Source organism: Periplaneta americana, chromosome 4 (assembly GCF_040183065.1).
Source record: "Periplaneta americana isolate PAMFEO1 chromosome 4, P.americana_PAMFEO1_priV1, whole genome shotgun sequence".
Lineage (NCBI taxonomy): Eukaryota > Metazoa > Arthropoda > Insecta > Blattodea > Blattidae > Periplaneta > Periplaneta americana.
In genome coordinates, this window is record NC_091120.1 from 38,508,440 (window position 1) to 38,533,282 (window position 24,843).

The 24,843-nt window shown below is 37.0% G+C and overlaps 1 protein-coding gene across 1 annotated transcript; it reads right to left on the reverse strand.

Annotated features, from left to right (window-relative positions):
- On the reverse strand, window positions 1–23,203 carry LOC138697721 (uncharacterized). Its single transcript, XM_069823202.1, has 2 exons — window positions 22,682–23,203; window positions 1–5,463 (listed from the first exon to the last, which is right to left on the reverse strand). The coding sequence occupies exons 1-2, from the start codon at window positions 23,133–23,135 to the stop codon at window positions 5,141–5,143; spliced, it is 777 nt and encodes a 258-aa protein (XP_069679303.1). The 5' UTR covers window positions 23,136–23,203; the 3' UTR covers window positions 1–5,140.
- Between the last annotated feature and the right edge of the window lie 1,640 nt (window positions 23,204–24,843).

Consider the following 24,843-nt stretch of genomic DNA (forward strand, 5'->3'; position numbering starts at 1 on the left):
CAATATAATATAAAAAAATAATTTAAGCAAGCTGCTACTGAGTAAAACAGTTTACAAATAAATTAGTGTCAGTTAACAGTTATATTACACATATTTAGCATGAAGCTGTGAAAAGCTTTTCTAAAATCTTTGGTTATTGTAAACAATTATGAGTTGAAATTGTGTGAAATACTAAAATGCATACAGTATTGCAACTGAAGCTGATCTTGAAATGTGATTAATATTTACATACATTCTGAGTTTTCAAATACTGATGCATACAACTTACTTTCAATTTACAGTGAAGTATGCGTAAACAGTTTCTGTTACAATATAGATATGTCATTATTCATGATTAACGACGCGGTATTTTTTCTGAAAATATGTTCTCTTTCTTCCTCTTTCATGTTTAATTCTCGCTTGAGTGTATGTCTGTGTATCTGTAATATTCCTCAGTGTTGTATAGTTATAATTTTTGTCCGAATCTGTAATTCTCGTAATTTATAATATTGGTTCACTTACCACTTACATATTCATTGAGTGAAACTTCTATGCGTTATATTATTTTGTGCGAGATCGTGCGTATTTGCTTGGTTTCCGCACAAAACCAATCCGCGGTAAGTCTAAAATTCCACATTCAGTATTCCCAACCTAACACACATAACAATTTCTCTCTTCTCACCGCTTAAGTGACATTGATTTTACTGCTTTAGGCTTTTAACATATTATTTTTAGAGACGTTCAATATAGTAATAATTATAAATTGGAAACTTACCACTGAAATTTCACCTAAATTGCACTGTTAATTATTGTTTTTAAATATTGGAAAAAATTAAGTAAACTCTACAACTCCACTAAAGTTACTGCATTCGTGATGGAAGTAACATTAAGGAAGCCGTGAAAAAATCAGCAAGATTCCAGACTCATCATAGACTGGGGGGAAAAAAAGACAGACGTATATCACGGCCTGCTGGAGTATAGTAAATACAGAAAACATTTTAAAGCAACAATGTTGAAGATAGATATTTTTGTTTTGCAAATTTGCCGTCATTGAACAGAAACCAAGATGGAGATTTCATTGCAACTAGTTAGAAATTCCTCTTTCAGGTATGTAATAAACGATCTTCGCACCAAATAATGTACGATACACGAGCGGTATGTTTTCTTTCAATTCTCGGAAATTAAAAAAGCTCAACTACGTTTCGCTTTTTCAAACTTTTCCTCGAACATGAAAACTTCTACATACCGCTCTTGTAACGCATATTATTATTGTAATTATTATTTAGTATGTTTGCATTATTTTATTCAACTTGTGCTTGTATAACAACATCATTCGTTGAGTGTTCTTTAGATATTAGTCTGTAATTATAAACTTGTATCATTCCAAATTGTATCGGCTTCTTTTGTTTTTGACTAAGTGGAAGAGAAGACCTGATGGTCTTAACTTCGCCAGAATAAATAAAATTATTATTATTATTATTATTATTATTATTATTATTATTATTATTATTATTATTATTATTATTATTATTATTATTATTATTATTATTATTATAGAAGCTCACTGTCATGAACATTTAATACATGTCTTACTTTTTCTTTTTAAGATACTCTGTCAGTTTACAAAAATACAATAACTTTAACTTAACATTTTGTTAAATAAATATTAGCAATTTGTATAACACATTTTTACAATTAAATGTTTTATTTTCTAACACGTGATGAAAGTATTGTAAGTCCAGGTGAATTTGAATTCTGTGAGTGAGATAATTTATTGTTATATTATTTTAGTTTATTCGCTCGTCTACATCCTAATTTCGTCGCCAAAGAAAGTCGTTTTTCATTTGTCTTACATTGCAGCATTTTATCATATTGAAGTCACGTCATTATGTACGATTGATAGCATTCATAGTCATGTTTTCTTTTGTCGTGTAGTCGTATTGATGATAATATGCATACATCTTGTTTATGTTTTAACCAATATTGAGACATGGGAAAGACTGAAAATTAGTTAACTGTAGACTAATAAATAATTAAACATGCATAGCTTGTTTCAAATGCACATTTAAATAAAAATATATCAATATAGGTTATGCACACAAAAATTTTACAAAAATTAACAATATTACTCATTACAGTACACAGAGCACAAAATTTTATTTGGTAACATATTCATATTATACAGTGTGTTTCAGTGGTATATCGCACATTTTAGTTATCTATAACTCTGTGTTCATAGGTGACTTTTCAATTGTAAATACATTGAAATGATGCACGAAATAATTAGTTTCAGTGAAACTGTCAGATGGTCGACTGCCTTCGATACATCGTTGTGATGTTCATTGTTTTCACATCACCATTCAGGTTATATAAATTCTCAAAACATATGATTATGGATATCAGAAAATCCTCATGTCTATCATGACACACCACTTCCTCCAGAAAAATGTCGAATGTGATGTTCAATATCCAATCACAGGATCATTGGATTAATTTCCTTTGGAATAACAGTAAATACTGATGTGTATAAGACACATGGAGCAGCTAGACGACATCGAAATTGCGCAGGGATAGCTATTTTCTACGTCATCGTGCCACATTTCTAATGAATTTATGGCATACATCAGCAGTTTCTTCGAGGATCATGATATATCTAAAGATTTATGGCCTCCAAGGTCACCAGATTATTTAAATGAGAACACGCTCTAAAAACCTTAACAAACCAAATCTAACCTTCGTCATATTAACAAACGTTTCCTACCGAATTTAGTATTTAGAGGATTATTACATAATTAGCATTACTTTTGACGAGTTGTTTCTTATGTTGGCTACATTGATTGTATACAATTATGTGCAAAAACGGCATAACTGCAGTAGTGGGAAATAGTATAAAGAATACCCAAAAATATTAAGCATTAATAAAAGTAATGGAAAACTAAGCTTGTTTTTCTTCTTTGCTTCTATTTCAATAATTTTATCGTACAGAAGCTTTGCATACAAATTTAGGAACAAAAGAAAAACGACTAACTGATTTATATTATTGAATGGCCTTGCAGTTTTTCATATAGTGAAGTTCGGCTTTATTGTAGAGAGTCATATAAGTAAGACTTACTAAATTAAACTTAACAAAGTACGTTTTATTACATAAATAAGTCACCGACTATGAATATCTTACGGGTAGTGGCGGTGCGTCAATAAGAGCACAAGAGCACGTGAACACCTTATTTCCATTAATGCAGACTAGTTTTATTATTTAACACCGTATTGACGTAGTGGGGAAGTATAATATCAGAATCGAGTATTTTAAACTTCCGGCATCTTGCATAAACTTCTTATGTAAATTTGGCAACATCCGTTCACGTACAAGCCGTGCTCTTTTCAAGAAGGTTATAGGAATTTCACGCATGCGCGGGAGAAAATTGTCTTTCGCTGGCCGTTTATGACTCGTCAAGAGCACAAAGCGTTAAGTGAACAGTGAATCTATCCTACAGGTGTCAGGTGCATCGATGCCTATCGTTCACGTGCTATATCTCGAGGAGGAAATTTAATAGCATATAGGTGTCAGCATTTTACTGTCAGAACGTTTACTTTATATGGGTGTGTGTACAGTGCTGCTACGAGAGTGTAGTTTGTGAATTACTACACTATAGCATAGTTTGTGTTTCAAACACGTGCTGGCTGAATGTCATGGTGGTATGAATTTAAATATCTGTATGGTGGTGTATATTATTTAAGAATAATATTTACTGGCATGTATTCACAGTAATCAATATATGCGAATGGGATTACAGTACTGCTATAGGCTATAGTGTATCAGTGTGTTGTGAATCAAAATATATTACTGAACACACGCTTTTGTAAATAACGGCACTGTAATATGTATTAATTTTTAACAAACGTAAACAATGAAACTCCGTTCAAGCAATTTTGAACAGGAAAGAACTGGGTAAACTGGCTTACCAGGAAAAGTTGGAAATAAAAAGTCTGGGTTTCATTATTATTATTATTATTATTATTATTATTATTATTATTATTATTATTATTATTATTATTATTACATATTGTTTTGAATTTATATACGGTTTTTTCGGTAGTGAAATATTGGAATCATGACATTTCATATTAGGCTAAACGTACGATTTCTAACTCTCTTCGATTTTGGAACACAAAATTGTGAACACACGCAATATTTCATCACAAGCCGCCACTGCTTACGGTACTTAGACTTTCATGTTTAACTCATTGTTACTGATTCTTATGCCAAAAGGATCCTATTTAGTCTCCTCTACGCGATATATATACAGACGTGGACAAATTATTAGACTAAAACATTTTCCTGGAAACATAATATAATTCGTCATATCAACTATTAGTGTAATTCACAGAGTTTCTATTGTTGTAAATATGATTGTTTACATCTTCCGGTATATTTTTCCAATGGTCAAGTATATTTTGTCTGGCTGTGTTGGTACTACTGGTGTTTTAATTATTTACTGCAGAAGATATTCTCCCTTGGCCTGCAAGAAGACCGGACATGAAAGAAATTGAAAATCTGTGATCTATACTGAAGAAGAAAGTGAACAAAAAGAGGCTTACAACAAAACATGGACTGATTTAAGCATTGTCTGGTATCTGGCTAAATTATATTGCTACTCAAAGAAAGTGTCAAACTTTGGTTTCCAGCATCCCTGACAAAATCAACGTGTTAATAAAGAATAAGGAAATGTTCACAAAATATTACTAATCTCAAGACTCAATTTTCTGTTCCTTATATCTGTGCGAAATACATTTTCGTTCATTATTTCTACCGATAAATACAGCTTCGTTGCACATATAATTAATTTAGTTTAATAATTTGTCCACGTCTGTACATTTAATAGAAACGCATACAGATACAATGAAATCTTATGTTGCCATAAAATAAATGCAAGCGCCTCGGTTTCAAGAAAGAGATATGTGAGATATAAATATATTTTATTGTATTTTAAGAAAAAATATAAATAAGTGCATTCTTTAAATAAATTACAGTTCGATGACGCATATAAATCTTCGTTTTCGTCATCAAATCGCAATATTGAGTCATACAAATCCGCATTTACACGCAAACATCCATTTCAGTCGCAGGTACATAGCGTCGTCGTGGTCGAGTAGTTCAGGGTCGTCAGTCTTCATTCTTGTGCGCCCTGTAAGCCATGTCGTGGGCCTGCAAGGGATCGGATGACAGACTGCGTCGCTGCCAGCCGCCGTGCTCGTGTCCCCCTGAGGCGTACACCACTTGGTGGGACTCACCGCCGCCGCCGCCGCCTCCTCCACCGAGGAGTTTCTTCAGTCCGACGATAGCTGAGAGGACCAGAGCGATCTTTGCGACGAGCAGGGCTTTACCAGCAATGAGTGCGATCTTGCCCATGAAAAGCTGAGCCATCATTCCTGCTGCGGCCAGTCCACCAGCCATCAGGAGGCCGTGTCCCTTCTTTCTTCTTCTTCCTGAAAACAAAAGTGAAAATTGTATTCGCCAATATCACTTCAGACTGCTTGTAATAATATTACTTACTTACTTATGGCATTTTGGTAGCATACAGATTTAAGCAGAGTTTCTAGAAGAGAAGTTAATTTTGAGTAAATGCACCCCATATAAAGGGATAATTCGTCTTATGAAACCGTAGATATAGTTTGTACACAAAAATATACGTTATCTGTAACTTCCGTACCATGTACGAGGCGTATTCTTAAAGTAAGTTCCGTTTTCAATTATAGCCGTCACATCGCTGCAATCGTTATTTTGCGCATGCATATTTTCTTCTTCAATCTTCAGACAAGCTGTGCATGCAGTTTCAGAGCTTCAGTCCGTGTGTGGGGTTAGTTATGATCAGTTGAAATGTTTAAAGTGATCGAGCACCCCGCCGACTGTGAGACGCGCTCTGTTATCCATTTCTTGAATGCGAGAAACATCAAACCAGCTGACATTCATGGTCAACTTTGTGAGGTGTATGGTGATGATGCCATTAGTGATGGAATGGTCAGGAGATGGGTTAGGAAGTTCAAAGAGGGCCGCGTCTCTGTGCATGACGAGCAGCATACCGGTCGGCCATCTTTGGTCAATGACAATTTGGTGCGTGCTGTCGATGAAAAAAATCATGAGGACAGGAACAAATTGACCATCCCTCCTACAGCCCGGATTTGGTTCCGAGTGACTTTCATCTCTTCCAGCACCTCAAGAAGTTCCTCGGTGGTCAACGTTTTGATGGTGACGACACCCAAAATCTCATCTCGAAATTTGGCTGGGAACAAATTGACCATCCCCCCTACAGCCCGGATTTGGCTCCGAGTGACTTTCATCTCTTCCAGCACCTCAAGAATTCCTCGGTGGTCAACGTTTTGATGGCGACGACACCCAAAATATCATCTCGAAATTTGGCTCGGAACAAATTGACCATCCCTCCTACAGCCCGCATTTGGCTCCGAGTGACTTTCATCTCTTCCTGCACCTCAAGAAGTTCCTCGGTGGTCAACGTTTTGATGACGACGACACCCAAAATCTCATCTCGAAATTTGGCTGGGAACAAATTGACCATCCCCCCTACAGCCCGGATTTGGCTCCGAGTGACTTTCATCTCTTCCTGTACCTCAAGAAGTTCCTCTGTGGTCAACGTTTTGATGGCGACGAAGTGAAAACAGCAGTGCGGGAGTGGTTCGCATTGCAGGCGGGCGAATTCTACAATGAGGGGATAGAAAGACTAGTGCCACGAAATGCCTCAATAATGGTGGAGATTATGTTGAAAAGTAATTGAAGTGTTGGGAATACAATGCAACAAAAATAGTTTGTAAATATCTTCCCGTTTACTTACTACACCCTTTTGGAACTTACTTTAAGAACACGCCTCGTACGTGGCTCAGGTTAAATGAAAGGAGAAAGTTACATTCCCTTTCTCTCTTATACCGAATTTTGCACACCTCTACTCCCTCTTACTTATCTGTCCGATTCCACAGTCTTTCTCGGTATCACAACTTAAATACTCGGTCACAATATGGTAACATGACTGTTTGGCCAAACACCTGCATAGAATTGGAATATATCAGTCCCCTAACTGCCCATTGTGCAACTCAAACCAAGAAATGGATTCGGAACACCTCAAAATCTGTGCTTCAGTGGCTGGCCATGATAATATCTTTGAAAAATATTGGAGTGCAAGAGGTCAAATGACTTTATTGTCAAACGCCTGGCATTAGAAAACAACAACAACAACAACAACAATATTGTAACACACTAGAAATACTACTGCACACATCATCTCTTTATTCTTCATCTTTCACTGTTGCTACTTCTCGTCACTGGAATTCTCTGCCGCCTGAAGTCAAGGACTGCCGAACTTTAATTTCCTTTAAATGTAAATTAGAAAAATATCTTATGATGAGTTGCCAGATCTAACGCGTTGCAAATATTTAATGGAATGTGTTCCACTGTATTTATCTATATTTTTTTCTTATTTTTATTATCTAAATCGTGTTTATTTATCACTTAACGCCAATATGAATCCCACTGTGTAGTTGTTTTTTTTATTAATCTATTTTTTGTGTACATTTTATTCAATTGTCGGTTTCTGGTTTAATTATGTAAATCCTACTTAATTGTATCTAATACTAATATGTATACTAATGTGCTTATATTTATTTTTACCATGTATATTTTTTTATTGAATTACCGGCTTCTGTTTTTATGTGATTAGTATTTGATTCTAACAACATTAACATGTACTGTATTTCACTATGTTTATTTTTATTTTATGAGGTAAATGTTATGTAACTACCTCTTTTAATCTCATTATGTACCTAAATTGTATCAGCATGTAATTACTTAATTCCGATCCAGTTTTATGTTCAACTGTGTAAGCAAGTTTTAATCCTGGTTGAGTGTAAGAGAAGGCCTTATGGCCTTAACTCTGCCAGGTTAAATAAAGCCGTTATCATTATTATTATTATTATTATTATTATTATTATTATTATTATTATTATTATTATGTTTCATAAAAATCTGTTTGGAGAGAAGTTATTAATTTTGTCTAAAATCACCCCCTATAAAGGGGTAGTTCCTCTTACTCAAATGTAATCAGACTTTGTACACAAAACAAATGTGCTACCTGTAAGATCTGTACGAAGTTTCATAAGAATCCGTTGAAATCCAGGGAAGTTATTAATTTTGTCCATCTAGATTTGCGTTTTTGTACACTGTGCATCGGTCCCTATCCTGAGCAAGATTAATTCAGTATGTACCATCATTTTCTACCTCCATCAAATCCTTTTTTATATTATCCTCTCATCTACGTTTCGATCGCCCGAAGGTCTTTTTCCCTCCTGCCGCCCAACTAACACTCTATATGCATAGCCCATGCGTGCTACATGCCCTGTCCATCTCAAACTTCTGGATTTAATGTTCCTAATTGTCAGTGAAGAATAAAAAGCGCGCGTCTGCGTTGTGTAACTTTCTCCATTCTCCTGTAACTTCATTCCTCTTAGCCCCAAATATTTCCTAAGCACCTTATTCTCAAACAACCTTAGCCTCTGTTCCTCTCTCAAAGTGAGAGTCCAAGTTTCACAACCATACAAAACAACCAGTGAGGAATATGTTGAAAAATAGCTTAATTTCTATACCTGTTCCAATAAATCTTTCCACGAAATTGTGTTTTCTTTTTGTAAACTGCCCCAGGGAAGCTTACTTTTTAGACGGCCTTTGTAAAAGCGCTAGAGTGGCCAACATTTGTATAAGCACTTGTTTTTACATTATTAACATATGCAAGGAAAAAAAAAACTTTTTATTTGCCTCCATGAAAATATTTAGGGGAGAGTTGGGTAGTATCGGACATCGGTTAATATCGGACAGTGAGTTTCTTTCATCTACAACCAGATGATAATACCTGAATGACATGGTTACGTTTCTGTGATGTCGCATACAGTTACGTAACCACATCATTCAAGTACTACCATCTCTGGTAGATGAAAGAAAAGCACTGTCCGGTATTACCCGAGTCCGATACTACCCACCTCTCCCCTACTTGTGAGCTGAAACTGTCTGTTTTACGTGTAGTCTACATCTACAGCATGTCTTTCTTATACATAGAAAAGGTGGTGTTAGGATAAACGCTTAGTTTCATAATTTTCTCACGATTGTAGTCTTCAGTTAGCATATGGATGAAGACAAAATTTGTAGTCTTTTCAAAAGTGTTGTAGTTGTAGACATCAGGAATCGGTACAAGTATAAAACACGGAAGATAAATGAGTGATTTATGGTGGAGAAATCGGTATTGTGACGGGCCTCACAGAGTTCAATCATGTACTAATTCCATCTATATTGATTGCTAGTCATAGCTGACAACACTTAGTTTAATAACCAAACCCGCAGATGTGTTCAATCTTTCGGAACTTAATTAATCTGCAGTTTCCTTCTTTGTTTTATAACTTGGAACTATCAGGTATGACAAGTAGCGATGAGTTTTAGCTGTTAATTCCTTTTAATAGGTTATTAACTACGCTCTGTAATCCACGGGATTATCTAGCGTCTAAGGGATTGGTGATGGCGAGAAATTCCGCAAGTTCTCTATGAGATTAGTGACTGTCTCACAGTTTAGGAAAGCCTCAGTTGGCAGAGCTCTGACTTATAACGACTGAGAGCCCGAGTTGAAATCTCGACGTTGTACTTATGACGGACAAAGCGAAGTTTGTGAGGGTTTTGACGTAGAGCTACTTTTTTCTCCTAACTAGATTTGGGTGATAGTAATTTGGGAATTAACTGTCACATAGCAACTTGAGTATTTCCAAGAAAGTCACAGTGCATGTCTCTGAAAATTTGATAGTACAAGTAACAAAAGAAGGCTTAAAACAAGCAAAATGGACTTTCTAAAAAGGGGTATACAAATATAACAATTAAAACAGTAAATGAAAACAAAGGAACTCTAGCTAATGTTATCAATGTGAAACAGAAATTACGTTACAAGAGAGAAAATGGGAAATAACATGTGGAAAGCTGGAGAAGTTCAAGAACTTACAACTTACAAATGGCTTTTAAGGAACCCGCAGGTTCATTGCCGCCCTCACATAAGCCCTCTATCGGCCCCTATCCTGTGCAAGTTCAATCCAGTCTCTACCATCATATCCCACCTCCCTCAAATCCATTTTAATTTTATCCTCCCACCTACGTCTCGGCCTCCCCAAAGGTCTTTTCCTTTCTGGTCTCCCAACTCCGGTCTCTGGACGTGCTACATGCCCTGCCCATCTCAAACGTCTGGATTTAATGTTCCTAATTGTGCCAGGTGAAGAATAACTTACAATGCGTGCAGTTCTGCGTCGTGTAACTTTCTCCTTTCTCCTGTAACTTCATCCCTCTTAGCCCCAGATATTTTCCTAAGAACCTTATTCTCAAACACACTTAATCTCTGTTCCTCTCTCAAAGTGAGAGTCCAAGTCTCACAACCATACAGAATAACCGGTAAGAACACATAAATAAATTTTAATATTGAAACCAAAAATTAGAAGATATTTTGAAAGATCCTCCGGAAAATAAGCAATTCAGTATTAGGTGCATTAGATAAAAATAGCCTTTTTCATCAACTGCAGAGACTATATAGAGAGGAAGAGATTATTATTTAATTAAATGCAGCAATGGTGAATTAAATAATTGGAAGAAAATTTACAGCTGGCACAATATTGGAAATGTAATAAGTAGGCTTCGACCTAGGGACACAGAGTAACCAGTATGAGGTTTAGAGTACACGGAGTATAAATGACGTCATGGCCCGTGTTGACGGGTGACTGCAACAGCACAGGTGGGTCCGTAATGTGCATTACCGTTGTGTGTATTGCTGCTTGGCTGCGGTACGTGTAACAGGCTTCGGCGTAGAGACACCTGATTGAAGGTTACAACTCACGTTAATACTTTAATGATAGACATTTATTGTCTACACTAGGAATGTACTGTATATACTGCATCTGTACAGGGTGAAATATATTTTGTGCGTACTGTGACGGACTGTTTACATATTGACACACAAAGTAACGGCGCTCTCCATCTCCTACTTCATTCGACCAACAACACTATTGGCCGTGCGTTCTGAACTTCATACGTTTCTGTGCCCAGGACCGAAGCCTGTGTAATAAGCTTGAGAAGTTAGGCTTTTACGATGATTTCATTATAAAAAGAAATTTAAATTTTCAAATGTCAATTGAAATTAAATATATCTTACATTTCGGGACTACTTATAGTTCACTTTATCAGGATTGTATCATCTTAGACCTGAAAGTGTAACGTCTGGCTAACTCAAACAACTGACTGCAGATATAAAATATCAACAGCTGTTTAAAATTTCCAGTTGTTCGTCACAAAGATTGAAGTAGTTTGAAAACATGTAAATATATTAGATGCGAGCATGTACACTCGTGGATGTAGGAGCGAAATAATGAGGCTTTATTCGGTGTCTGCACATCACCAGGTGGTCAAATGAAGGCATGGATGCAGAACTCTATGCAGATGGCTGGCCAACCTAACAGCCTGACCACAGAGCCTTTCTTCACTTCTTCACGGTGAAGAGGCACGAAGAGTTTTGTCCACGAGATGTACTGCATAAAAACTCCTTCTTCTTATTTTTGTATATTTTAAGTGCATTATTGTTATCTTCTTTATATTATGGCATAGGCCGTGTCATCAGTCGTAACAGCTAGAACATATACTTTCCACACTAGAAACTCAGATTTGAAGTCAGGCAATTTAAAAACGTATTTAAGGAGGTAGGCTATATAGTTGTGGAAAACTACAAAAAGCATTATAAAAATATAAAATTCTGAGCTTCTTTCCTTTGTTCAACTATGTCCTAGAGACCTGGGAGTTTCATTTTATCATTCAATCATTTATTGTAATCAGCAATTTAAGGGGGGGGGGCAAAATAATGGAGCTACCTTCTTTCTGCAATAAAAATAGGATATAGGGTAATTTGCTACAGTTTGAACTGAACACAGAATTACTGTGTGAATATCATAAACAACAACACAAGACATAGCAGGTTATATATATATACAGGGTGTTTCCGAGGTGGTGTTACAAACTTTCAGGGATGATGGCGAAGGGCACATGTATCAATTTGTGATACGGAACCCTGGTCCGGAAATGACTGAGTCGAAAGTTATAAGCAAAAATAGTTGTGTGGAAATGGAATTGTAATTTCGCACCACGTGCCCTCCTTCCCTTAACTTTTGGAACAGTTGTGGAAAAATGGCATGGGCCGGATGTCTCCTACGTGGGTACTTGTGACGATACAATCTGTGAGCTTGTCTACTGTTCCCTTTGGCTCATCCGTATTCGAAAATCAGGTCTGCTTATTCCGCTGTCGTGTACTCCTCCATTTCACTAAGACTGATCGACTGGACACTGCAACTTGTACACATACACTGCTGTCTACAGACGTGCATATCAGGACCGACAATGTCCGTTACATATTACGCTATCTGCATTGCTTTAGTGTAGTTTCCTGTCTCCACCCCTCAGACAGCCCACTGAATGGAATACTGTAAGTAGACAACGTAAACAACGTCAGATGAATACAGTATGTGTAAGATGCACAGATAAATAGACATAAATAAGGTGTATAGAGGAATAAAATTATTTTATTTCCATAGAACTATTTTTGCTTGCAAATTTCGACTCGGTAATTTTCGGACCAGGGTTCCATATCTCAAATTGATACATGTGCTCCTCGCCATCATCCCTGAAAGTTTGTAACACCACGTAGGAACACCCTGTATATATATCCATAAGTAATGCAATTAATTTCAGGGAGTTATTCTTTGAGATATTTCAAACAAGAAAAATTTAGTACGATTTTGTTCGGTTTTGCTTCCTTTTCGAGATAGAAATAGTTTTATATGAAACATTTCATAGTGTGTTTTGGGAAAGCCATTGACTTAATCGCCAGTATCCTCGTTTTAAGAGAGCAGTGTATTATGATAATAAATCATTGACATAATTTCAACTTTTTTTTTCCTTTAAATGTGCAGAAATCTGATCCGAACAAATATAACATTGTAATATTCCATTGCAGAGCGAAAAGTTACATTTGTTCGGATAAAATTTCTGCACATTTAAAGGATAAATCACAAACGAGCAAAAGTGCATTAGACATTTTTGTTTGAAATATCTCAAAGAATAATCCCCTGAAATGAATGACACTAGTTACGGTATACTTTGTATAGCTCCAGGAGCTGCCTTATTTTTGCAAATGAAACGATTGGGAGCTCATTCCACTGTAACTTACTACCAAAGGCTCGGAATCACATCGTTCGAGTTCTTGCACTAAAAGGTCGGGCATATTTCTAACGTATGAAACAAGCAAAACATTAATTTCATAAAAAAGTGAAACCACTCCCCTTTTGTAGGGAACTCCTTCAAATTCCTAAGTTACAATCCCATATCTAGTGAAGCGAAAGTCGTAGTTCTACCTCAAAACTCTCTACATCAGTGGTCGTCAGTACTCGCTGAAATGGGTAAAGGGTAAGCGGAGCAACGTGTTTTGCCCCGTCGTACAGCAGGAAGAGGTAGAGAGCATGCCCGCCAGCAGCTACGAATGCACCATAGTGCAGTGTCTTCTCCGCGGGTAAGAGACGCTAGCCCAAGGGTGCAGTGTGCTAATGACCGCTGCTCTACATCATCTTCTTTTTCGACCACATATTCCTTCACGACAAGATAGATTATCGGATCAAGATCGCCTGAATGGAAAATCAGCTCGCTAGCTTTAAGCCATCATAGAGGGCGCATAATGATGATATTTAAAATGATAATCAAGCTAATATCAATATTTGGGGCGATATTAAAGTGAAGACAAAGCAGTCGAATAGAATAAGTGTTACGTTAACCCGGAATACGATTTAGTTGGAATTAAGGTTCAAATATGGGTCAGATCTCCGTGTTTACAAATGGTTCACGCTCGGAAGAACTTTCCTGAAGTGATATGTCCACTTGTAGCGCATAGAGGCTCGTCTGAAATAGCTTCAGTCTTGTTCAAACTTTCCCTATACTGCTTAATATTAATTCCATGCTGAACTGCTTGCACTAAGGAAAGCAATCAAATGGTGTAATGACTATAGAAACAATACTTGCATCCATAGCGATTCCTAAACAGATTTAGCAGCTGCATAAGATAAAAGCAATTTATACTCAATTACCTTGGAAATCAGAAACTAATGCAAGAAAATGCATATGATATCTTTTAATACTGAGTACGATGACATAATGGCATCTAGGAAAACGAAGAACAGTGTGCTATGTGATTATCTCCAACTCTTCCTTACTTCATCTAATGCTTGCAATAGTTAAAATGGAGAGGGGTAAAGTCTTTCATCTGGAAATGAGAGCTGGCTCTGTCCGGGATGAAGCAGAATGACTCGCCTCTCAGTATAGGATTGACGAATGCTATCATTGGCATCCGTCGGACTTGAAACAATGCTCACATATATAGGGAGTCAAACGGATCAAGGGATGTCTGTACTGGGTGTCTCAAGAGCAGTGTAAAATACTGAAGAATAATGTAGTTTGGATTAATCTACAGGGACATCATTTTATTTTTACCGTACTTCAATTTTTATTGTACCTGAGTTTTTGAATGTACTTCACTCCCACCCCCTCTACTAGTAAACTGCCAACCCTTCTACACACAGAACCAAGGCCGCGTATGCAGTACTGAGTTAGTGAGTATAGTACGTTCCAGAAATATGTTCGTGTTTTCCAGTGACGAAAGAGCTTTCAATATTGAATCATATTTTCGCACAGGTACTGTCGTACGTTTGCCTACGTCGCATCCCGGTTTCCCCCACCTGCTTCTGTTCGCCCCTCTGTAAAGTCTAGTAGCTGGGCTGTCTTAGCTCTTTTCTGAAAACATTAATTTCTATTAGGAATTGGACGTCTACGTAATATTATAGGCCTACAACTGTTTAAAATAACTTAAATAGAAGGGCCTCGTTAAGTAATTAACTGTCACGTGATTTCCCCTCCCCCTTTCTACGACCCTGCGACATAGCCATTTGAACGGACAGTAGATAGCATTTCTAAGCAATTTTATCTTTTCGGGTCGGGCAGAAGTGAAGATTGAACTTACATTACGTAAGGTACTCTTTTATAGAGTAGATATAGAATTATTTCACCATGAGTTACTTGTACGAAGGACGAAACTGGTAATTTGAATTAGGTACAGTAGTCTATAGTGCGATAATATGCACAAAAGAACTGAACCCTGTATCGAAATGAACGGCCATCATTTTCAAAAATGTGTTTAAATATCCATATTATGATTATTTTTCAATTTAACTTCATTCTCTATATTGTACGCTAATGTGCTGTAACACTACAATATACACTGCATAATGAATACGTCTGAATGGATAGCTCAATTAGTGAGTAAATACACTAAGTGTTAATGCAGTACTATATATTGATTAAACAAAATCCTAATGAAAATTATCAAACTCAAAATTGCGATATTTCCTAGTTTACATAAATGGATGAACTACTTTTCTTCCCGCCTATACCTAGTAAAGTGATTTGTTTGTATTTTACACCAGTATCATCGAACTCCAGTCTTGGAAGGGAGAGCAAGCGGTGTTTCCGGTTCTAGACCTTTAATCCAAAGATATAGACAGGTTAATATTAAAAATGTTAGTAAAAATAAAATGATGTCCCTGTACATCGATTTAACCTAATATACTTTCTGTTTGTGTATTTTTATGGCAATGTATTGGCTGCTGTTGAGGAATACAGATGTTTTCCCAATCGAAGGGTTCCATTAAGCTGTATGTTTTCCCTTGTGAATCGGATGTTATCTGAAACTGGCAAGCTACTACTGGGTATTCATTTCAAAGTGTGTCATGACGTCACTGTTGTTGGGTCACCGATTTCAAGCGAGTTTCAGCTTATATGTTAGAGAAGTTGCCTATTATTTAAGGCGTTCTTCAATCTGAACTTGAGAACGTGTACGGTATAACTTGAACGTCGTAGCAACAGATGGCGGTCTGTACGGCCTGTGTGCTACCATAACCTCTTTCGAACTGTGTTTTGCGCCGGCAAGTCGTACGCAGGGTATTTGTTATCATCGGTTGCGTACCACAACATTTCACAACGCAAATCAAATGCTCCGTGTCCATGTTGACCGTCGAAGTTAATGTCAACAAATACGTAAGTAATAGTCTTAACACTCTCCACATATCCCGACAGTACGTATTTCTAAACAGTTCACATTCCTGCCACTACCGGCGTTATCGTACGTATCGGCACGTACTCTTCAGAATGAACGCCGTACTTGCTAGGCAACTTCTCTCGCATTTAGGTAATACGCCTCTGCGGAAGTGTAGGAAGATTGAATTCTCTAGGCTCATCGGCTAGCCACATGACGGCATACAGCGAGCCATGACACACTTTGAACTGAACACCCAGTAGTGTTTCATTGAGGTCGGTACCTGATATGAACTTATAGTTCATGGAATTTCTAAGAAGGACAACCTTAGTAATCTGTCTTGTGTAATTATTTTAAATGCAGTATTTTCAACAATGTAGCCTATCATATCACAATGTTATGAAACGTAGAAATAAGTCTATACTCCCTCGCTCCATTTAAAAGTTCGCTCATCCGTAACTTCAGAACCATTACATCTCTGACGTAGATAATAATAATAAGAAAGACACGTTAAGAAGTTGTATTCACATTGATATGTATACTATAATAAAATACAAATAAATTGAATAATTAAAGGAAGAAAATTTCATCTAAATAAGAGGACTCGGGGAAGGATGCAAGAATACTTATAGCATTACCGCGCTGAATGGCGATGCCAATGCGCTGACGTAGATATTGACTGCTTCGAGGGTCCCCAGAAAGCTGCACTAAACTTCTGCCTATGGTGGAGATGAGAGCTTTGGCTTCACTACACTATGATCCAAACGTTTCAACCGCGAAAGGGACAAAAATATAATTATCCGCAAGATGTTTATATTTATGGTGTTTTCTGACAGCGGCACTTTCAGCTGCAGATTCTGGTGTCTTAGAGGTTGAAGACAGATGAGAAGGGGCCAGTGTATCCACACATGTGGAATCCCAAACTAAGGATTTGCCTACACGCCACGGGACTAGAGTCAGACCATCGGGTCTCTTGCCATCTGAACGGCTTATCCCGGAAGGTTCTAAGATGGATGGAACCCCTGAGGATGTTAACGCTCTTTTAATGATGTCATTGAGCGATGAATGACGAGAGAGACGCCCCTTACTCATGACACAACTTAAGGCATGGTGGCCATAAAAATCTATAATATTGCCACAGATACATTTATGAATGTGACAGATTTTGCAACCGAGGCGTAAAGCCACGGAAACTTTAAAGGATTTGGGATCCATAAGTGTACCAATGTTAGGGGAAGGAATTTCATGAAGCCAAGATCCTGAAACATTTTGTTGGAGAGCCAAACAACGAGCACGATCTGTATCTAAAGAAAAAGATGACTTAAGGGACTCCTTAACAAGAGAGATTAGTATTTCATCCCAATTCTTTTGAACCGCTGCTGGAAAAGACGGAGGATCAGAGTTATTGGAAACCTCACCCCATCGAACTAAAGACTCCTGCACAAAAGGAATCTGAACAGAAAACGTTAACCCTTAAATTGGAAAAACTTCATTTCTCGCACTAGTTTATTAAACCGTGTCGGACTGTAAAGAAAACAACTATCGCAATGTCCATATTTTATATGTTTATATACATATATTAGGTGGTATTCGACAATCTTGTGAAAAGCCTACTGACACAACATCTGTCAGCTCTGCCAGCAAATCCTACTCCCACGTCCAAGAAGGCTAAGGCCTCGTGATCCCTGGGCAATGCAACCTAGTTGTAGCAGACGGGAGAGGGTGAAGGCGAGTTCTCGACGCCTTAAAACCGGGACATTCGACTAAGGGAGCAGACCCCTACAGAAAAATACACTTGAGCGAGGCTAGCAACCTACTTGAGTGGACATACAAGAATTGCTCGAAGAATCAACGATGCCTCGGACCTAAACGGATAAGAAAAGGATGGAGAGATCACGTTTCAAGAATGACAGATGAACGACTTCCAAAAATCGCGATGGTAGGAAAACTAGACACCCCAAGACCTTTGGGACTACCTCCTAAACGATGGAAAGAAAGCTGGTCACCATTATCAGAATAGGCAACGTTGGAAAAGACAGGATTTAATCCTACAATACGAAGAAGAAGATGTACATATATAGCCTAGGGACTACACCAGCTTTTTTTGAAGAATTTCGACGGCAGTTTGCTCTGCCAACGTCCCTGAGGGAAGACATTGTAATAATTGTGTTAAAAAAATCCTGCCAAATCCTAATTAATCACAGGTGCGCACTGTTCAAAACATACAGAGGTGAGCCTGCCTGGAGAGAAATAAAAAATAGGTTGCAGCCGCCAAATTACTCTTCAAGGAACGACCACTCATATAAATTGAGGGAAAGAGGACAGAGGACGGACACTGGAAAGTTTTCTTTTCTCAATCGTACTATCAGGGACTGGAATGCTTTACCTGCAGACTTATTAAAGGCTTTACCAACAACCAAAAATGTATTTAAAAATAGGCTTAAGGACCTTACTAATAGACGGTAATTATACACAGTATTTAAAGGGTGTAAATGATATGTTGTTATTGAAGTGTTGCATCAGTGAAGAATTATGTTGTGTCAGCGAAGTCTGTTGTATCAGTGAAGAAGTATGTCGTGTCAGTGAAGTGTGCTGTGTAAGTGAAACGTGTTCCTGTCAGTGAAGCTTTATAGTTTATAGTGGCAGTGCATAGTATTTGAACAGTGAAATGTTTTTTTAGTGTTAGTGAAATCAGGATAGAATCAGTGAAATGTGTCGTAGTTCCATTGCAGTGAGTGAGTTGACAGCGAAATGAGTGTAATTTGAAAGGTACTTGTGCAGATATGAACATATCATACTCGTGGGTTTTAGTTCGATCTTAGTTTTAAGATACAAATTAGATTTATTTCAAATGTTATTTTAAGTGATCGTTTCATTTAATTTAGTATATTCCCTGTTGTTGTTGTTGTTTTTATTATTATTATTATTATTATTATTAGTATTATTATTAATTGTATTTTAATTAATAAGTTTATTATTGTCATTATTGAGTGTAATTAGTTACCACTGCCACCGGGTATATAGCCACTGCAGTGTGAATAAATACATACATACATAAAACAGCAGTTGTAATTTTTCATGCCCTTTTCTTTGTTTCCATTTTTTTTTAATTTAATATCTATGTTTACATATGTATATTATTTTTTCCAGTATATACTGAGTCCGTAAGGGCTACCCTCAAGTTAAATATTATTTTTATTATTATAGTATTGCGAAATTTTAATTTTCCTACCAATTTTTTACTATTGTTCTATTATAATTATTGCATATATTCTATTAATCTGTTGTATCTTATAGGATACTTTGCGGATTTAAGGGTTAAATCGATGTAGATTAATCCAAACTACATTATCCTAAAGTATTTTACACTCTTCCTGAGAAAACGTCTATACGTAGGCGACGAAGTTGCAATTCACAAATCTGCGAAAACAGTGTGGTCCGAAATAGACAAAAAAAAGTATGTCGAGTTCATTTAGAGCAGAGTTTCTATCGAAAAATTAATACTCTGAGGCTAAGATGTGTATATCGAGAAGAAGGAGAGAAGAGTGAATTTATTAAGCTATTTTTGGGCTTTCTTTCCTGCAACCCGAAGTTATTGATGAATGCTTCGTAGATATAATGGCATTACAACGTAATGACGTAGGAATAAGAGAACTCACCGACTATATTCTGGACACTGTACATATCAGAAGTCGCCAGATTTCCTCTTGTGAAGTGTGATCTTTTCAAGCTGTCGTATTTGCAAATCTTGAAACAAGTGCTTAAAAGTGGCTGTGTAGTGTAGGCCTACTGAAACTTATCCGGTTTACGTTAATTCAGTTTTCCGTCATTCCAGTAAAAAGTGAGTTATTGGGTTATTTTACGACGCTGTATCAACATCTGAGGTTATTTAGCGTCTGAATGATATTAAGGTGGTAATGGCAGTGAAATGAGTCCGGGGTCCAACACCGAAAGTTACCCAGCATTTGCTCGTATCGGGTTGAGGGAAAACCCCGGAAAAAATCTCAACCAGGTAACTTGCCCCGACCAGGATTCGAACCCGAACCACTTGGTTTCGCGGCCAGACGCGCTGACCGTTACTCCACAGATGTGGACTCCGGTAAAAAATAATGTGTCTTGGACATAATGCGAATTGAAACGTTTGTAAATCAAATTGATTTGTAAGCTTTGTCAAGAGGCAGCATTGAGTTTTGAGAAAGAAAATAATAATAATAATAATAATAATAATAATAATAATAATAATAATAATAATAATAATAGTAATAATAATAATAATAATAATAATAATAATAATAATAATAATAATCTCTGATTGAGGTTCTCGCTGATATGTAGTCCTACATCTATTATCACGCAGTACATCTCACTTGACGTATGTGTCAGAGGAAGAACAATTGAGGGCTTTGCCGGAAGAAGGGCGGATAGACCTATACGCCCTTCTTCGGAAACTTACTTACTTACTGGCTTTTAAGGAACCCGTAGGTTCATTGCCGCCCTCACATAAGCCCGCCATTGGTCCCTATCCTGAGCCAGATTAATCCAGTCTCTACCATCATATCCCACCTCCCTCAAATCCATTTTAATATTATCTTCCCATCTACTTCTCGGCCTCCCCAAAGGTCTTTTTCCCTCCGGCCTCCCAACTAACACTCTATATGCATTTCTGGATTCGCCGCCCTTCTTCGGAAAAACGGTTTAAAATGTAGTGAATAATTCACTAAATTATAACAGCGAAATTTTGTTTGATTGTACTGTACATACCTGCAGGACAGAGCTGCGTGCGTGTATAACATTTTATTCAGACGCGTTTTAAAATCTTAGACTGCGTGTATCTCAATTCGTCATATTGACGTATACGCCCTTTTCCGGCAAACCCCTCAATTGTTTGCATGCATCTGAAGTCTGACTAGTGTAATATGTAGTTAGTCGGCAATTGTATGCAATGGAGGGGGAAAGGAACTAGTCACCCTACCTCATTATCTCCTGGCCTAGTTGCTTCATGAATGATGTCTTATTGGTATCACTTATGAGGTTCAAACCTGTCTTCGGACAGTTGACTAAACAACAACAAATAATAATAATAATAATAATAATAATAATAATAATAATAATAATAATAATAATGATAATAATAATGATAATAGTTTTGTAGATTATTTTACAATGTTTTATCAAATGTTATGGTTATCTAGCATCTGAATGATATGAAGGTGATAATGCCGGCGAAGTGAGTCCAGGGTCCAGCGCCGAGAGTTATCCAGCATTTGATCTTACTGGTTTGAGGGAAAACCCCGGAAAAACCTCAACCAGGTAACTTGTCCTAACCAGGATTTCAACCCGAGCCCGCTCGTTTCACCGTCAGTTATGCTAACCGTTACTCCAAAGCAATAATAATAATAATAATAATAATAATAATAATAATAATAATAATGATAATAATAATAATTTCTGTGGGCTATTTTACGACGCTTTATCAACTGTTGTGGTTATCTAGTATCTGAGTGATGTGAAGATGATAATATCGGCGAAGCGAGTCCAGATTCCAGCGCCGAAAGTTACCCAGCATTTGATCTTAATGGCTCGAGTGAAAACCTCCGGAAAAATCTCAACCAGGTAACTTGTCTTAACCAGGATGTGAACCCGGGCCCGCTCGTTTCACAGTCAGACAAGCTAACCGTTAGTCCAAATCGGTGGACTAATAATAATATTTATTTATTTATTTATTTGTTTGTTTATTTATTTATTATTTATTTATTTATTTGTTTATTGATATTTATGTGCTGGACAACAGCCATTGGCCAATAAAAGTCCAGCACAGTGATACAATTAATACATTAAAATGAACAACTATGGTACAAATTAAATACTTGAGTTAACAACAAAATGAATAACACCGATTACAATAATTAATTTACAAGAATTAAAACTATAAAATATTAGGGAAAGGAGTTGATTCATACTACCAATTTTTGTAAAAGCATTATGCAAATAATATTAGTAAAGACATTGCATACATTGAATGGATCGAAATCGCCTACATGTAAGTTAGCATGTTTAATACATCTGGAGACCGACGAGGAAGATTTAGAATTTCTAATATAGAAGAGTTTGTGGTCTCATGTCCTTCATAGGAATACGAAGGCTGACACTGTTTAACAAAGATTGACAATTAATGTCACCTTTAAGGACCTTACATAAGAATAAGTAATCGAGATCATGACGTCTGGCATACAGGCTTCGACATTTAAAGCGCTCGCATTTTTATCATAGTTATACCCAGAGTTATTAGGCAGAAATCTGTACGAACATAATGAAATAAATTTCCTTCGAATATTTTCCAGTTTTGCCGAATCAGAACTAGTAATAGAGTTCCAAACTACAGCTGCATATTCGAGTTTCGATCTCACTAATGTGTAGTAATAATAATAATAATAATAATAATAATAATAATAATAACTGCAATTATCATTATCATTCACTGTAAAAATTATAATATAACTGACCTTCAAACACATCAGCTGGAAAGTTGAGCTGGACGGTCCTGGACTGCAAGAACTTATCCACTTTGTCCTGCAGCATGTCGTCAAGTCGCTCGCTCCTCTCCTCCAAGGACTCAGGTAGTGACTGCTCAAGCTGAGCCTCCGATAAGGGCTTCAAGGACCGTCCCTGAGGTCCTACGGTCTCGTCCTTGTACGACGGATCCCTCGCAAGGGACAAGTAATCGTTTACTAGCAGTGGATTCTTCATGGTTATCGCCCGGTCCAGAAACGTCACCGCTTTCATCTTCAAACAAACACTCATGTCCGATTTCTGAGCACAGTCCGTAATCAACCTATAAAGCACTTTCCAGTTTCCTTCATCTTCAACTTCGTTTTGCGTCTGGTCTTGAGCGAGAACTCGAGAATGTCCAAGAATTGCACAGAATAAAGCCACGAGAAAGAAATGCAACAACGCCATTTTGTTGTTAATCTTGTTATCAACACGTCTGAAGTGTCTGTAATGAGAGCTGATGTCCTCACCTTGCAATGTTGTGGGATTAAATAATTGACTACAGCTTTTGTATCTTGTATATATACGAAGACGTGGAGGGGAGAGAATTCTATACACCTCGCCGATACGCTTGCCTAGCTTTTGGTATCCAGAGCATAGCAGTATGGGTCGTAATTTTATTAAGCAGCCTACGTTTGCTAGTGACAAAAAAAAATGAAGTGTTGCTATTATACTCGCAGTCTTGATGGACTAAAAGCAGCTGGAGAAACCGCGAGGCTCATTAATTGGACACGAGCATCTCTTAATGTTTAAGCCGTTGGGATTAAAGCGTTTGTCGGTCCGAGACTGGAAACAGCATTTCTCAGTCTATAAACGCTAAGGTGGTAATTACATACATTGCAGTTCCACCTCTCGTTATTATGATTATGCTGCTGTGGTGGAAAATTTAATTCACGAGTCAACAACAACAAAACTCTACTTGTTAACAAAGTGTAGAATCACCATTCTTCGCCTAACAGAAGATAAATTACCTTTATAGGCATTCCGTTCTTTATCTAAAGTAGGGGAGACTGTTGTACCTTTAAACACTTTTCACATTTTATTTTTTTTAATTTTGGGAAATGAAATTTTTAAAATGAAAAAATGCTTGAAATAATTATTGAAGATTCCTTTACACCTTCCTGTATGTATTTTCCTGTTTTGCAGATCTATTAAGGATGGAAAAAATAAAATGAAGGGATATGTAATGTGTTCAAAGGCACAATAGGATCATGTACCTTGGAACATACACTCTTGTAAGTTGTAACACATGGAATATTGGTGGGAATATAGCTGTAAAAACTGACAATCATATTTAAAATGTATTTTCAATCATAAACCAGAGCAGGCTTCTCTGATTGAGATTATATTTCCTGGAGGAGCAATAACTGCTTCAACAGCTTTCTTCAAGACATCGGAATCAATTGGGGACCTCTTTAATTCCAGACTTACTTCTTGACATGACCTTAAAATAAAAAAAAACAAAAACCGATAGTATCGTGTAATTTGAAACATGTTCCATGGTACAAGATGTTTTGTGTTCAAAGGTGCAAGAGGGTGCACGTTTAAACAAATATGGCTCCGAAAACTAAGACAGTCAAATAGATCATGGAAATTAAAATATGTTATTACTCACCAGATGATAGGGAACACACCGTACTTGAAAGATATTAACAAATGCAATCTGGTTTTGTGTTAGAAAACATATATCAATGAACGAATGTTTACTTTTGGCACTAAAAAAAACTTATTTTGTCCACGGAACTCACATTTTGCAGTAAAGCAAACTGAAACTACGACCAGAGCTACTTAGCGGCTTTCTCTACAATCTACTTCATTTTGAGTCCTCTAGGTAGCAGCAAAAATTAAAAAAACAAAAAATGTTCAAAGGTACACTATGTTAAAGGTACAACAGTCTCCCCTATATTCTACTTTTTTAGTTTCCTAAAACCTTTCAATAACAGAAGCGAAGCCACCGGCGTAGCTCAGGCGATAGCACGTTTGCCTTCTGATCCGGAGCTGTATTCGGGCGTGAGTTCGATTCCCGCTTGGGCTGGTTGGGATTTTTCAGTGGTTTTCCCCAACGGTAAGGCAAATTTCGGGTAATATATGGCGAATCCTCAGCCTCGTGTTCAAA

What these genes read in the sequence shown, in the direction of transcription:
- LOC138697721 (XM_069823202.1), bottom strand. Translation starts at nt 23,135, where the DNA reads ATGGCGTTGTTGCATTTCTTTCTCGTGGCTTTATTCTGTGCAATTCTT. An exon ending in TCCAGCTGATGTGTTTGAAG is followed by an intron (nt 5,464 to 22,681) that starts GTCAGTTATATT and finishes TTTTGTTTTCAG; the next exon opens with GAAGAAGAAGAAAGAAGGGA.